General features: G+C 45.7%; 1 protein-coding gene across 3 annotated transcripts in view; it reads left to right on the forward strand.

The window, feature by feature from the left end:
- Positions 1-16,400, forward strand: part of DNAI1 (dynein axonemal intermediate chain 1) — a 157,361-nt gene that overhangs the window by 107,851 nt on the left and 33,110 nt on the right. For 2 of the 3 annotated variants that reach the window (XM_054810416.1, XM_054810417.1), the window contains 2 exons: positions 4,153-4,301; positions 5,052-5,151. The exons of the other annotated variant lie outside the window; for it this stretch is intronic. In XM_054810416.1, coding sequence (XP_054666391.1) covers positions 4,153-4,301; positions 5,052-5,151 — 249 coding nt within the window. The remainder of the gene's footprint in view (positions 1-4,152; positions 4,302-5,051; positions 5,152-16,400) is intronic. 3 annotated transcript variants of the gene reach the window in all.

Genomic DNA, 16,400 nt, shown 5'->3' on the forward strand with positions numbered 1-16,400 from the left:
CTTCTCGAGTCTCTGTGCTGCGCTTGCCCTTGCTACTGCACGTTGAGTGAGAGGGACAGAGTCCTTACACGCTGTGTGAGTCAGGGATCAAACTTGGGCTGCTCTCCACATGGGACGAATTTTAGATTATTTATTAAATAAATTGAAAAGTGAATTTCAGAGATGCGTTTTTTCAGAGACCAGGCATGCCCACAAATAGCATGATAATATGTTCATTCTTTAGCTGCAGAACAATTACTGTGAATTTTAAAAAATGGCTTAGTTAATAGTTTTTCTGAAGCCAAGAAATCATTATCTTAATTACACACAGACCTATCTGTTGCCCTTTTACGTAGAGGACAAACTGTTTCTGCATTAATATGATTCTCTAATGCAAAACTGCCACTTTGCATACCTTATTTGATGTTTAGGAATTGTACATCTTTGGTATCAAGAAGTATGATCTCTGAGATTCATATTGAAACATTATTGTGGCTTCAATTCTTTGGTCAGAATTACTTCTTAATAAACAGGGCTTCAACAGAAAAATTGTGATGAGATTTGAACATATTCATGTAACAGAGGGGGTTTTTTTCAGTCTTAGGCAGTTTGAGTGTAACAAATGAATATAATAAAACTCAGTGCTAGACTGTATAGAAGGAAAAGGTGATTCTGATTTTAAACAAAACTAATTTCACTCATACTCTTTCTCTCCTGCTAAGCACGAGGACATTTGTATCTGTGTGATCAGGACAGGATTTCTTGTCATTATACAGGTGACAAAGGATGCTGGCTGATGGGTCCTTATCACATCTCTTGAGTTTTCCTTAAATGATGATGACAAACTGATTTCTGTACAGACTCTGACTTCCAGTGACCCTTTAGTAACAGAGAGATTGTTTGCCTCAGTGTCTAGTCTTGCTTTGTCTTAGGCAAAGTTGTTTTCCTTGTCTTGATATTTTATGGCTTGAGTTCTGTTCTTCATCTTCTCGCCACCTTATCTTTGGGGCTTCTATTTGTTCTGTCCGGTTATCTTGTCACTTGACTGACTGCATTTGCCATCAATTAACAGAAGTTCTTTCTTTTACCATTTCCTGTTGTTTCTCCCAATGCATTCACATGCCTCTGTTTCCATTCATAAGCCTTTCTACAAATCTTAGCTTTTCTGTAACAGATCTCCACAAGAGGACACCAAGCAAAAACCAAGGAGACCCTCTGGTGTTGCAGTTAACAGCTGTCCACAACAACACGGGACACATTTGTGTCAGTGGTTTCTGAAGAGCAGCTGGGTGTCCTGATATGCCTGGGAGTGACAGTGTTGGGCAGTACTCTTTCTGTTGCCAGATACAAACCTCCTTTGAAAAAAAGATTCTTTTTTTGCATTTCTGTATTGACTAGAGCCTCAATGTTTCTGTCAGTGAACTAAAGAAACCCTCTACATTATAAGGACACTAATAACCTTCCATTTACTATGGATGCAGAGGAGTTTTGTGTCAGGCTAACATCTAGTGTAAACTGAAGTGCTGTTAATGAAGATTATTCATAAGTTTTGTGTCCTTGGAATTCTCCTTTCCTCTCAGTATTCCTCCCCTATGCTTTGTAGCCCTGCCACCAGTCATCTTCTTACTGGTTTCCTGTATTGCCATAGGCACATTCTTGCTTTCCTGTTCCATCATAAAAATGCCATTTACTGTTCACACACATCTACCACCATTTAAATAGCAGAACAACACTCTCAGCAAATTGAAGCAGTGCTCTAGAAGATCAGACAGGCTGCACAAATGCCTGCTCCCTGAATCTACTCATCCTCTTCAAAGCTGTCTTGTCAGGAGTTAGGTGTCACATTTTCCAGTGGTTTTGTTTTCATGCTGACATGTGTCTAATAACTCTAGGGTTTTTAAAGTGAATAGTAGGGGAAGACTTTGCCAGCAGTTCTAGTTAGCTCAGAAACTCTTTTATTTGTTAAAATAATACTTCTTTCTGAGCTTTTTCTCAAGTTTGTGGTGTTTCTTCAAAATGCAGCTTGGGAAGAACATGATCCTGTCTCGCACATCAGAGACAATACCAAAAGTTGGGGTGAACGTGGTGTGGGGCTGGCAGGCAGTGCCAGAGTACAGTGTGTGGCTTTGGGCTAAACCAGGCACACAGGGTTCATTTCTCACAGGGAACATGGCCAGGCATTTGCCCTACAGAACGCCTTTTGCTGCAGATTTCATAGGAAAACCACAGATCCCTTTCCTGTTGGGGCCTGGGGCTCAGCTCTGGGCTGGACTTGCAGACTGCAAAGTCAGTGCTGTGGATCAGCTCATCCCAATGCATGACAAGCCTCCCATACCAGTGTCCAGAGACCTGCACTGATCAAGGGCTTAACCCCAACAAGGGTTTAAAAACAGAGCACTGAGCATTACAGTTCCATTGGATGCAGACAAATCTGGATAGGATCTCACTTATCAAAGTCCTCAGGTATTAGGGACCTTCAATCCACATACTTGGAAGAACAGACAGACAAAGCAGCTTCTCTCTTGTGTTAATTACTCGTGACCCATTCTGTCTGTTCCCAGCAAAGTGAATTTCAAAATAAGCCAAGTGCCAATTATCCTAGTGGCTGAACATTAAGAATTATGAAGTATAGTTATGAAACATGCCATTAAAGGAGATTTCAGTACCATAATTACACACAGGGACAGTAACTCATAGACATAGTATGCGCCAAACTATTAGCAACCTACAGACACTGTCAGTAAATCTCAGTGGCACATGAGCCACTTGTTTCCATTTCCTACCATACCAAACCTCCCAGGGATACAGGAGCTGCTGCTGTGTGAATAGTTTAGCACCCTCAACCTGGTACCTGCACCAGTGCACAAGCGCATTGGCAAGAAAACAGATCTGAGTGCCCAGACAGTGACTGTCATGTGTAATAAACAGTTAAGCCTCATGATTAGTTAGAGCTTTAGTTTGCAAGAATTAAAGTCATGTAATTCTTTAGCAATCCTGCTGCTCAGGCAAATGATGTGTTGCTGCATTCATTAGGGAGTAATGAAAGGTGCTGAAAAGTCCTTGTAGTGACAGTACCAAGGCAGACCAACAGAAAATACTGAAACCAACCCCACCCTGCTGTGTGGATACAGCTTGTGTGTGAGAACACAGCCAAGAGGACGTTACTTGTGAGATGAGGTGCTTGTTGCTATCAAAGGAAGCCTCCAGTCCCCTCGAGGTTTGGGGAGGATAACCTTGTTTTTCTGTGTACACAGAAATGATAGGATCTGGATTGAGTCTCATATTCTGCTCGTGCAGACCAGCAGATTGTCATTTCTCCCTCCCTTCATAAGGTCACACACAAAGTGACTTTTCCAAGGCTCCCAAATGTTTTCCAGCTCTTGTACACATCCTCCATTTGCCATTCAGTAGTACCCAGAGCTGTGATGCTGCTGGCCTGACCCTTGCACACATATGCAGGGTTTGCCCTGTGGACAGGCTGCTGCTGGCTGGGGTGCAGGGTGGTCCACCTGCTCACTGGGGACATGCCTGAGTGCTGACCAACCTCTTGTGGTTCTCACACCCTCTGTGAAATTACAAGTGGCACAAGAGAAAGAGCTGCAGAGCCATGTGATGGGGCAGGATCTCAGAGCAGGCTGTTGCAGGGTGATGGCAGGGAAGGGACTTTTGGCATGTTCCCAAAGTCCTTACAGCAAAAGGGTCTGATAGGTCATTCTTCTGCTGAGAGCACTCTTACTGGAGGTTTTAATTATGGCACTTCAAATGCACATGCTGCTGTGTGCTTATGAGCAACACAAGAGCTGTTTTCCCCTGCCTTTCCCAAGAGCCTTTTGCAGAGGCACAGCAGGAGACCGATCTGGCAGGAAAGCAATGGAGCTCCTGCAGTGGAGAATGGGCTCTGGTGCCTGGCTCTGGCAGTAAATCCAACCAGACAACTTCAATTCCTACCTCTGTGTATTGCAGAGAGGAGCTTGGTGTTGTCTGCAAATGGGGTGAAACATACTGTGCTAAATTACTTAGTTTCTGTAGCACCTCTGGGTACCAGCTGCCTCTTCCCAGCCAGCCCAGAAGAGCCTGGGAGGCCATACAAGTATTCACAGGCATCTTTCTGCAGGAATATGAGCTCCATAAGAAGGTCTAGCTCTGATTACTGACTAGTTCTTTCCATTGCAGTGTTCAAAATGCTATTCAAGCCAGTTTCTGGATGTGTTTGAAGCCCATCACATGGCTGTGGACTCAGTCAGCTGGAATCCCTACCACTTGAAAGTCTTCATTTCCTGCAGCTCTGACTGGACAGTCAAGATCTGGGATCACACCATCAAGTAGGTCCTGCTGGGTTCTGGCATGGTCAGGGAGGTCCAGCCTGAAATGCCAGCTGCACATGTCGACTCTGCTCATACCTCAGTCTCAGTTTCCCTCTTAGGTGTTGATATTGCTAATTGCAGGAGCTACTGTGGCAGGGTTATTCTTTTGGAGCAATGCTATAGAGAAGTGTCAGGGGCTGGCTTATGGCCTAAGCGGCCAGACACCTCCTAAGAGCCAGAGAGAAAAAAAACAAACAAACAAACAAACATTTAAAAATACATAATGAAGTTCAGGGTTAGTGGTTGAGGAATGTCTGGTTTCAATCAGGAAATTGATTTTGTTGTATATCAGTCAGAGTCAAATATTTCCTGTTGCCAATATTCCTCTAAAATTCAATGTTGTTGTCAGAAGTACAGAGAGGGAAAAATCACTTTTTCCTGTATGATTATTAACCAGAGAGACTGCATCTTGCTGTATGTGTTGGGGGGAAGCTTTCAAAACGCTTTCAGAAAGAAAAAAAACATGCTACCTTTCTTCTTATCACAGCAGGACCAATCCCAACCCATTTGGGCTGATGCTCAGCTTTGCTTTGCCTTTGGATCAGACCCTGGCTGTTATTTGACACAGGGAAATAACCCATCTCCCACTTCCCTAGCTGGCCTTGAACAACACAGGCTGCAGCATCGAAGTGTTGATAGCTTAATGCTTCACTTCTAGAGCTGCATGTGTTTAAATGTGTTCTTCTCCCTGTGTCTTTTTTTTTACAGGGCTCCGATGTTTGTTTATGACCTGAATTCTGCTGTAGGGGATGTTGCATGGTCCCCTTACTCCTCCACAGTCTTTGCTGCGGTCACCACTGATGGCAAGGTGAGAGGCTGGGAGCAACACTGCTCTGATTTGAGTGGAGAGAAGGTCAAGGGAGATTAGGGTTAAGTGTGGGGATGGGTCAGCCCAATCCTGGCCAAGGATGTTGGGGAGCTGCAGATCCCCCACAGCCCTCTCCTCTAAGGCCAGGTGCTTTCTGGGGGCCAACCCCTCCGCCCCCAACCTCTAGCATAAGCAAGCCAAACCTCCCTGCAGTCCTAGTTGGCTCCTCCTACTCCAGGGATGGAGGTACTCAAAGGACAGAGGAAAGCAGGGTTCGGAAAACAGGCTGCTTTTTCCTGTGCTTTCCTGCCCTCGGCGTAGATAACCCTATGCATGATTTGCTGACTCTTTCTCAATGCTACTCCTGCTGCATTAACGTAGGTGTTGCACATGCATGCAAGTCCCTGCTTGCTCTTGTGTTGACCACATCAGCACAGGTGTCCAGCTTGCACATGCCAGGAGAAAACCACTTAACTCCTTCTCTGTGAAATCAGCTTATTAACCAGTGCATCCCTGGGGACAGAAAGATGACACTCCAGATCAGAGCACCCCTAGTACAAATTGACATCAAGGCATTGGTTCTGAATCTCCAAGGTATAGAGAAGCAATAGAATAAAGTGGTTATATACTTATATTGATATTAAAAAATCAATTATAGTAATATGCCCAGGGTCAGCCAATAGAACTTTGCTCCAATTAAATAAAATCAACATTTTCCCACTGTGTGAGACTGTTTCCAAGAGTAATGATTTGATAATGAAGTACTTAGACCAGTCCTAATATTGAGATGATGGCAGTTATATTTTTGCCCCTAGCCATCCATCCTAGTAGCTCAGATGGTTAATTTGGGCCTGGCAAGTAGCCAGGGCATGTAGCTATCCATCAGCACTGGTTTTGTACTGTAAGACCACATTGCTCTGTCACCATGGTCTGTATGTTTTGCTGGTATAAATTGGAAAGTCTGTGCAGTTTGGCCAGATTACTCTAGCAAAAAGATGGCCTTTATATATCTCTATTGTTGAATTGATGCCTTGGCAACTTTATTGCAGTTTAACCTTTATGTTATAGTAAAATATTCATTTCACTGATACACTGGCTCAGTCTGTGGATTTGTCTCTCCCAAGCTAAGCAATAGAAATCTCTTCACTGGGGTACCTGGCCTCCCTGGGAAGCTCAGGGTGCCACAGCCTACAGAAAGCAGTGTTGGACTTTTTCCCTCACAGGCAGGGTCAGGATTGGGCCCTTTGTTCATGGATCTGTCTGTCCCCATTCTCCTATATACCAAATTAAGGACTTGCATGAATGAAATGTATGCATTCAGTGTTAGACATCCTCTGACTTGTTTTCCACAAGTAAAGTTATGTGTGCCCCCAAACCTGGCAAGGGTCCTGCTGACATTCACAGCTTCGATTGAGTTTTGGGGTGAGCAGTGCAGAGAACTGCAATAGCCCAGCTGTGTCCCGGCACCTAACTGTCAGGAAGAGGATGTAGATGTCTGCAGGCAGTGATGCACCCCAGGCAGCATGAGCACATGGAGGGTAAACACTGGGTGTACTTGCATTTCTTATTCATGTGTTCAAGTTTCTGCAGTAATAGCTCATCTCTAGGGAGGCTTTGTGCTACTTACTGGGGCCAGGTTCTTTGTCAGAACTTTACCTGCTGCAGAGAAGCTCCTATGGACTTGGCAAGAGTTTGTGCAATGGGATCTTTCCCTCCCACCCCTAACTTGTCCTAGCCACTGCTGCAGTGACTCTAGTTGTGTTGTTGCAAAGTCACATTAGCTGCAGCATCCAAGGGCCTGGAGTTTTTCTGAGGCTATGGATAAGACAGAAGACTGTCTGACTTGACAGCACTGCACCCAAGTGTATCTCACCTTGGCTATCCTACCTTGGATCTAATCCAGTAATCCTAATTAGATCCTAATCTAGTAGGATCTAACTCTACTTTATGCCTTTAATCCCAAACTACGAGAAGACTGGCCGTTAATCAGGAGCGGTCCAGAACTGGGCTGCCTAGCAGGAAAGGTCAGGCAAGACCTGCCTTCCCATTGCAGTAGGCTGGCCAGGACTGATGCTGAGAGAAATTCTGGGCCTCTGTGTTTAGCCACTAACCATGTTGGTTGCAGCATGGTGTGTCTGAGACATGGTTAAGTTTTTATTTTCAACAGAACTTTCTGGATCTACACTGAAAGTGGAATAAATAGTTGTTTATAGCCTTTTTGTTCCTGGACTTATTCCACTTTGTAGCAAAGTGCACTTCTTGGGAATAACTGAGTGCCTTGCAAAGGGCAGTATCCATTAATGCTGGGAAAAAAACCCCCTACATTAACAGGATACACAAAACTACAGGACATGCAGCCAGAAAATGAAACATTAAAAGTCTCCTGTTCATAAACAGCCTGTAGCTTTACATCCGCACATAATTATACCTGCAAAACTTGAAGGTTGCCTGGAGGTGGTTTTAAATCGGGCCTTAATTGCAGCCTTAAAGGGATACCTGGCATATTTTGAAAAACACATTTCCGTATTCAAACTGATGGTATATGTCCAAAATGTATGTGTCAGCCCCCTAAGACCGAAGATTGACTTGGACATTGGGGCATTTTAGAATCTAAAAATCTCTCAACCCCCATGAATCCAGGAGGTGAAGATTTAAGAAAAGCTATAAATATGAGGGGCATTATGATAAAATGTGTGTGTTGGCATCTGGGCATCTGCTTTGGACAGCACCACCTTTTCATGAATAACCTGAGTATATGCGTTCTGCTGCTGGTGCAGTGGATACTAACTGCTACTATTGCTCTTTATCATGTTCTGGATAATTTCCTTAGTCTCCTGCTCTGCCTGATGGCCATTTTATTTCAGAATGAGCATAAATGATTTGCAATGAAAATTGAAATAAAATAAAATTATCATTGAGACATGCAGATCCGTGCCAACACCACCTGGGAAAAAAACCTCCCAATTCTATAACTAGGTGCCTAAATAAGTGGCCTGATTTTAAAAGAACTGGACAGCCAGCTGCTTTTATGGAAGCAAGTCTCTGCTGGATGTGCTCAGAGTGGTTGCTATAGACCATTCAGCTTTGGTTTCAATCAGTGTGCTAAGTCCACTGCAGTTTTGCTCTGTGATTGCATTTCAGATGACACTTACGTTCCTTGAAGACTCCACAATGGTTCCTAAAACAGACAAGTGGAGAGATCCATTATTGGATCATGAGTCCTGCAGCTCAGTTGGCTGGCAGCAGCTCTGTGGTCCCTCCAGGCCATCTCCTGCAGGGACCTGGGTGCAGATACTGATGTGATTAGCACTGAAATAAAATGAGGTTAGAGAACACCTAGTTTAGTTTAGGTTGTAAATGGGAAAAGCCTGACATGAAGAAAAAGCTAGCTGGGATGAGAGACCTGCTTTGGAAATAAAAAAAAAAAAAGTGGAGATGGATTTGGATGCCTGGACTCCTACTTTCAGGGTGCAGGAAATCTGGACATGTCAGTCAGATTATTGTAAGGACAGAGGGCAGAGGAACGGAGAGGGGTGGAATTCAATCCCTGTGGCATGCAGCAGGATTTGGCTATGGGAGTTTGCTTGAAGCCCATCTCAAACTTACACTTAAAGAGAAAAGAAAATTTGAAACATGTAAAAGCAGGAATCATACCTGAAATTTTCTTCTTTTCCTTACTGAAGGAAAGTAAGCAAATGGTGTTGGCAGGTTGCACTGTACAGGGGCAATGCTGCAGACCTCCACATCTGGCTCACTCTGGGCATGCAGATGCTTTCTTGTGCTGAATTTATGCATGAATTGTTACCCCTGTTAAAAAAGCCAAAGACACCCACATCATAAATGTCCCCAGACAGCCGGATCCCAGGCTGTGGGCCACAGCTGCCCCACGCAATGGCTGTAATGGGTGGTCAAGCTGGGCTTGTTCAGTCTGAAGAAGGAACCCAGCAGCAGCCTGCCAGTGCCTACAAAGAGGTCATCAAGGAATTAGAGCCAAGCTCTTCACAGCAGTGCATGAAGGGAAAATGAGACACAACAGCTGAAATGAGTTGAAGTGAGAGGTTTGGACTGGATATAAGGAAAAACTTTCACTGTGAAGGCAGTCAGTAATGGAACAGCTTGCCCAGAGAGGTTGTGCCATCACTGTGCATGGAGGTTGTGCCATCTGTGTCCACACTGACCTCAGAGCTGACCCTGCTTTGGGCAGGAGGTTGGAGCAGAGACTTCTAGGGGTCTCTTCCAACCCAAATTACCTTCTAACCCTGTGGCACTATGAAATGTCCTTGTGTGAGGAGGTGGATCCCAGGGGTTTTACGATAGGCTTGCACTAAGTACAAGTCTACTAAGGAGAGTGCACTAAGTACAAGTCCATTTCTTCACATGTTTTTGTGGTCTGTGTCCTTCATGACTAATGCAGCAAGGGCAAGGTGATGTTATAGCCATCTTTAGTAAATATTGATAGCCTCAAGATAAATGCCATCCAAGTGTGCACTCTGCAGAGAGAGCTGCTCAGACATATGCTCCAGGGCTTTTTCCCATTACTGAAACTGTTGACCTTTCAAGATGTGAACTACCTGAAATGACCCAAACCTTCAGGAAATTAGCTAATGCTTTGTGCTGCTCAGGAAGTGAGTGTGCCATTTCTTGCTTATATAAATGTATTTTACTGAACAACTGTTTTGTATGAGAAGTCTTGAAGCCCAGGTTCCTGTTATATCTCACAGGATAAGGTGCCGAAGAAATGCCTGCTGTCCTGGTGCCCATCGTTTCCCAGCTAGGAGAGAAACACTTGTTTAGTGCTGGCATATGTGTGTGTTCATAAAGCAATTTGCAGAGACTTGCTACCCATTTAGGATTGATTGGCAGCAAAAGCCATTCTCTGTCTTTAAAGGCATGAATGATTATGCAGATAAGCAGCTTGCTAAACCTTCCAGGTTTGCAAATATTTCACTGGGTAAGTTGGACCTAATCCTGCCTGTCCTTGTAGCACATGAATCAGGGGTGCTGGCAGACGTCTCAACATCAGTCGATGCTTTTGCCCAGGGCAGTCAGCACTGTGAACACTCATGGCTACAGATGTCCCTGCTGCATCCAAGTCTCTCCTCCTACCCTTCTGAAGGAGCCCATGGCGTTCGCCCATGCCTTATGGGGCTACCACTAGCTCTGCAGCACTGGGACAAGGCATCTCCTGGCTCTCTGCACTATGGATGAGGCAACTGCTGGGACGTGAAAACACTAAATGAGTGCAGGTCCCTTTGCCATTCACCCAGAAGGACCTTTGAATAGGCTGAAGTGGGCAGGGGCTTTCTTAAAATGGCTTTAAAATTACATTCATAGCATAAGTGGTTGTTTTCCAGTAAAACTATTAATTTTCTTCTGCTACAAAAACTAAAAGGCTCTTGTTCCCTGCTGAATCTTTGAGATTGATGTGCACTGCTGGGCAGACTTACGTCTGCTTTAAAACATGAGCTGGTGGCATGTCAAAGCTCAATGGGGTAGATGAGCAAAGTCCCTGGAATCAGTGCTGCCTCCATGTTGTGCCAGTTGGGCTATCCTTCCTTCTCCTTCCCCAGCCACCAGGCGCTCTGTGCACTGGCACTTCTCTCCCCTAGCAGCTGCTTTTAGGGAATAAAGCTGACCTGGAAGACTTTGGTTTGTCCCTGCAGGGTCTGAGCCCTCACCTCTATCCTGCTGCAGCTCCCATCCCATCGTAGGGTGCTCTGGTGGGCTCCAAGCCTAAAGATGTGCATCAGGCACCTCGGGACACTGTTGCTCACTCATATCCCTTGGCTACTGATTCACAGATGAGGTGACTGTCAGCGCAATGGTCGGTTTCAGTGCAAAGTCAAGCTGATAAATTTAAACCCCTTTTGTCAGTGGCTTTGCGGGGGTTGTTTCCTACACAGGTGCTCACAGGCCACTTTTACATTACTAGAGCTATTGCTCTTTCAGGTTATGCTCTTTTGGCATTTTGATGAAACCCACCTACTGAGATTAACTAGTTCCTTCAGCCACACAGGAACCAGGTTTGCCTTTTTCTGCTTGTATGGACATATGTGAGTGAAAAGATGACTTGGGCAGCATATCCAGAGTTCATTGATACATCTGTTAGACTTTGCATAAAAACCTTCTGGGGGCACAGAGCCCATCAGCAGTATCTGAGAGAGTTTAGAAAGCTGCTCCTGCGTGCCTTTCCACTCTTCTCTGTCGGCCACCACTAAAAGTGGCCTCTCACTTAGGTTTGAATTTGCAAATGGGGACAATTGGCGTTAAGGCCACTGAGAGCCCCCAGCAGTCTACCCCATCCTGCTGTACAGAGACAGCAGCTCCTGAACATTGGTGTTTATTGCTTAACATTTTATAATGACCTGAAATCTGTGCTGGTTCATTTTAAATGCCAGTCTCCGAACCATGACAGTTTGATATCTGCCTTATGAACAATTTGCTGGGCTGCTGCAGGTGGCGGAGAGCAGTGACTGCTGTGCCTGTCACTCGATGCTGCCCTTGCTTGTGCAACTGCCTTCCTTCACCCATGCCCCAGCCTCCAGCGCTGATTCTCCATGTCAGGGCACAGCCAGGACTCTGCCAATGTGTGAAGAGATGGAGCTTGGTCCTAGTCTATGAGGACATAGTTACAGCCTTAGATCAGGGGCTGGGCTGTGGGTCATGGTAGGGAGAACACGGGGGCGCTGGCACAGCTGGGATGTATTCATGTGGCACAGCCTTGGGGATTTGCCCTGGGGCACATAAGGGACTGATTGAAACAGTCTCCCTGTTCTTCACCAGGTATTTGGGATGGGATGGCAGAGTAGGGAAGTGTCAGAAGACTGGAGGAGAGACTCTTTGCCCAGTATTCAGGAGGATGACAGTGCAGGAGAAATTAGGCAGACTAAATATGCTCTCCAGAAAGATCCTGGGACAAATAATTGAATGGTCTATTTGTAAGCACTGGTAGATCAAGGAACAGCCATTCTAGTAAGGTTTTAGTAAGGCTGTATCACGTAAAACTGATCTAATACTGTTCTTGAGAGTAATGGGGCTGGTAGATCAGAGGAAGGAGATGTAATACATGTTTACAGGTTGACTTCAGGAACACTGTCGGCACAAGCCCATAAGCAAACTACAAGGCAGGTGAGAAGGTGGATGTGGCACAATGGAAGTCATCCTCAGCAGAGTGTGCAGTGTGGCTAGGGGTGCTTCAGGGACTGGGGCTGGTGCTGAAACCCAGCAGTAATTGTGGTGGGACTAAATGGACAGGACTTACAAGTGCTTTGGTACCAGAACTGAAATTGTAAATGAGCTCGTCAACCTCAGCAACAATTTGCAATCAGTGAGACGTAATTCAATAAAGACACAAACCAAATGTGCAATATGGAATGAGCACTAATTGGGGAACTAGCAGGACTGTAAGGGAGGTGGGGGCCAGGGACTGTCTGCGCTGCCATTTTCTCACTAACACCGTGCTGCTGAGTCAAACACTGGGAGGTGCAGGGGAGAGTCACCCCATGAGTGGGGCTCAGGCTGAACTTCGGATGCTGGTAACTGAGGGAGAGTCATCTCTGCTGTGGCAGAAGGGATTGCAGCATAGCGCAGGGATACCGGCTGCTGTCATCAGCCTAGCTATTGCATGAGTTCAGCACAGATTAGTTTCTCTGTTTGACTTGCACCTTTCAGAAGTGATTTGGAAAGTAACATCAAATTTAGTACAAAAGCAAAGAGCAGAAGGAGGCTGTGATTCATTCCAAAGTACGCTATTAATGTTGAAGAGGGGAAAAAAAAAAAGTGTCACAGACAACATAAGAGAATCATATTAGACCAAACTGAAGTGCAACCAGCTCAGGTGTAGAATGTATCAGCTATTTAACACCAGATAACAGCATTCAGAAGTGTGCAGGACCGAGACATGAAGGAGATTATCCTAATCGCTGAGACTCTCAGAGCAGAGCCAGGCTGGCAGAAGTGGTGACTGACAGGGAAGTTAGCTGGGATAAACAAGCACTTACTTGTAAAGCAATGTAACATGGTTTTCAGAAGAGGTCAAATGGTCCTCACAGCCTGTCTGAATGAATAGCATCTCTTCTACGCACTGAGGCTTTTATTTTTACTGACTCATGGGAGCTGAGTCAAATCAGTTGAGGCTGAGGCTGTTTTAGTACCATGTCAAATTGGTAGCGACGCAGTTCTTACTGAATGAGGAAAAGCTGAGAGATGCAGCCCTACAGCAAAGCAGCTCCTACAGTTAAGCCAGGCAACACAGGCCTTCTCTTCCCCGCTGTGTCACACACCCTGGAGTGATGGGCTGGGATTCTGCAGGACAGAGGGATGTGCTCTCCCATACCCTGGGACATGCAGCTGTCTCTGCCTGAAAAGCAGCTTTTCATGCCTGGTCATCCTCCTGAGCTCAAAGCTACCCTGAACATACCTGTAACAGAGCTGGGGTCAATTCTTTGCCACTACCATAAAAGTGCTGTGAAATCCCATGTGTTTGTGGGTCTGTCTGGTGCTGGTATTAGGGCAGCCAAGGACCAGCATGCCTGTGTTGCCCTTGCAGAAGCAGGGAGGCGATGAATGTTTTCTGAGTTGGGTCTCCTTTCCTCCTGCCAAACCTCTGACTGCCCTGTGTATCAGAGGGACCAAGGACTGTCTTACAACCCTTGTTTGTAACTCAGAAATGTCCTCCTAGAAAAAATTAGCTATATTGAAGGCTTTTCTGGATACTTGGCTTTGATGCCGCTGGGGCAGCCCTGCCTGCCCAGTGCCTTTAGGATGCTCCAGCAGCTGTCTTGGTGCTAGACAGGGGCTGGGGGTGGCCTGTCCACGTGTTAAATATATTACCTGAGAGTTTAAAACAAATCATCTGTGGAGTTTGCAAATGGATGAGGTATCATGATTCAGTCAGGAAAATGAGGGAAATCCATCACAAGGACCATGAAAGCCAAGTAGTGAAAGAGATGTCAACTGGTAAAGGGTAGCATTATATTGAATTATACCTCACCTTTTGCTCTTGCACTGATTTTACTCTTCGTTGCCAAGTTACCAGGTACATCTGCCTTGTTCTTACACATATATGTGTTTCCCCCCAGTCTCAGTTCTCATTGCCGTCAGGTTGGTTTTGAGCATGCTGGCATTACCCAGACTACTGTTTGTAAGCCTGGAAGAAAAGGACAGCAAAAGCTGCAGCCACTGCAGACCCAGTGTGTTTTTGGTGCATGCAGTAAAGGTAGGCTAGGTCAAAGTAGCTCTTCATCTCTCTTCTTCATGGACCACAAAAGTCAAGTAGTTTGTTCTGCTGGCAGTGAGGCTGGTTGCTTTTGGGTGGTGCTGTTTGGAGGGTCCAGCTCTCCTCCAGATCCCCTGGCATTTCTACCCTGCTGTGCTGCAGGGCAAGGGGTGACAGCAGAGTGTAAAGACAGAGGGGTCCAAGTAATCTTGGAGCTGCTGAGCTGCTGAGAGCCTGGGCTGACTTTCAGGCTGTAAGTGCACTTTGCAGAGTGGGTGGGGAGAAATGAGGTGTTCAAAACTCTGAACGTGTTTTGGTGCTGGAGCTACAGTAATAGTGTTGGACGTGCACTGTGCTGTACTTACAGAGCAGCCTTGCAGAGCCTCAGTGGGGAGCCACTGGATTTTGGGAGGTGGAATATATTTGCATGATTCATAGACAGAGGAGCTGTTCATCTGGATGCAACTGAGGTGCATTTCTTCTTTGAGAGTCAGGCATCAAAGCAGCTCACTGCTGTCAAATGTTTTCTGCAACTGTAACTCAGCAGAGTTAGATCCATTATTGCCTGTACATCAAGAATGGAGGCTCTGTTGTTACCCTGATTTTATAATGTTCTTATTGAATAAAAAGCATCAGACAGAGACTGCAGGATTCACCTGATCCCACCTCAGAGATAACTGGGCATCTGCTTAAATTCAGTGCTCCTTTTCAGGGGCTACTGACTTACCAGAGTCACTGTCCTTCTATCAAGGAGAAGTTTGCTTTGAGCATCTGCCTGGCATCTCTACCATCAGACTGCCCAGCACTTTGGTACTGTGGGTCTAGGTTTCTTTTGATGTTTATTGATGCCAGCTCATAAATCCCCATGCTGCAAGGAATTGCTTTGCTCAACAGCTTGGGCTCCATTTTTGAGGGTGGTATGTGTCCTCCTGTGCTTCCTTGGGGAGGGCACACCAGTTTACAGGGACCATAAATAAAATAGCATTTGGAGTCATTAGTTACTGCCCCATGCTTTATTCTCCCTAGAGATCTGCATCTAAGCTGGGGGAAGCAGAGGAGAGTTCTTGCACTTTCCTATTTCAGACATTTTCAGGTTTCTTTTACCTCTTTCTCTGTGCCTCTCCCCAGGTTTCTTGTTTTTAGAGTCTGGTTTATGTCCAGCTCAGGAAGTGGCCACATATTATTCCTAGGGACTCTAACAAAAGAACTGAAATGCCTTTTCGCATTATCTAAGTGCTTATTAGCAGAAAGAATGAAGGTGTCTGCCATGGTCTGCAAGCAGCAGGGCTCAGCCCCTGCAGGTCCCTGATTTGCTTTTACAGGATCTGCAGAAGGTATCCGATAAAAACAATTTTGTTGTCAGGAGGCTCCAGCTCCCTCTCTGGGAACATGTACCACAGTGGAAACACTTTTTGAGGGCTGAAAATCAGAGGTTTTTCAACATCCACTCTGTAGTTTCTAAACTGCTTCTGGATGAATGTGGGTGGGTGAGTGAGTGTGGTGGCCCCAGGTCTCAGCACCTGCAGGGAGGGAAGTGCTGGGACCAGCCTAGGCAGCATGAGAGGAAGTGGCATGCAGAGCTGGCCAGAAAGAGGGGGCTATTTGCAGGGGAACCCTCACTGGTTTGTAAGCTATAACAAGGGTACTGCTGTGACATGTTTTTTTTCCTAAACAGTTCTCTGTACCGCTAAAACTCAAGCTGGTGTCCCAGCACAGGGCACTGCACTGCAGTGTTGCTATATGCTGTCTATATGTGAAAGTTGCACTTTCTGCTTTAGGGATGCTGTGCAAGGTACTGTGTTTCCCATGGATTCATTGAACTGTGAAGTGTCACATTCTGACAAGCATCACTGCCTTGCTGTGACGCTGGAGATAAAAGTCCAGGTGATGCTACGGTACTTAGTGAGGCATTGGGGGCCAGACGGGTGGAAGCAGGTCTGCCCTGTGAGCTTTAGGAGCCCAGGACCATGTGGCACGTTGTATGTCAGTGAATATGTAAATATGCTTGTCTGCCACATGTGGAAAGTTATAC

This window comes from Grus americana, chromosome Z, assembly GCF_028858705.1.
Source record: "Grus americana isolate bGruAme1 chromosome Z, bGruAme1.mat, whole genome shotgun sequence".
NCBI lineage: Eukaryota > Metazoa > Chordata > Aves > Gruiformes > Gruidae > Grus > Grus americana.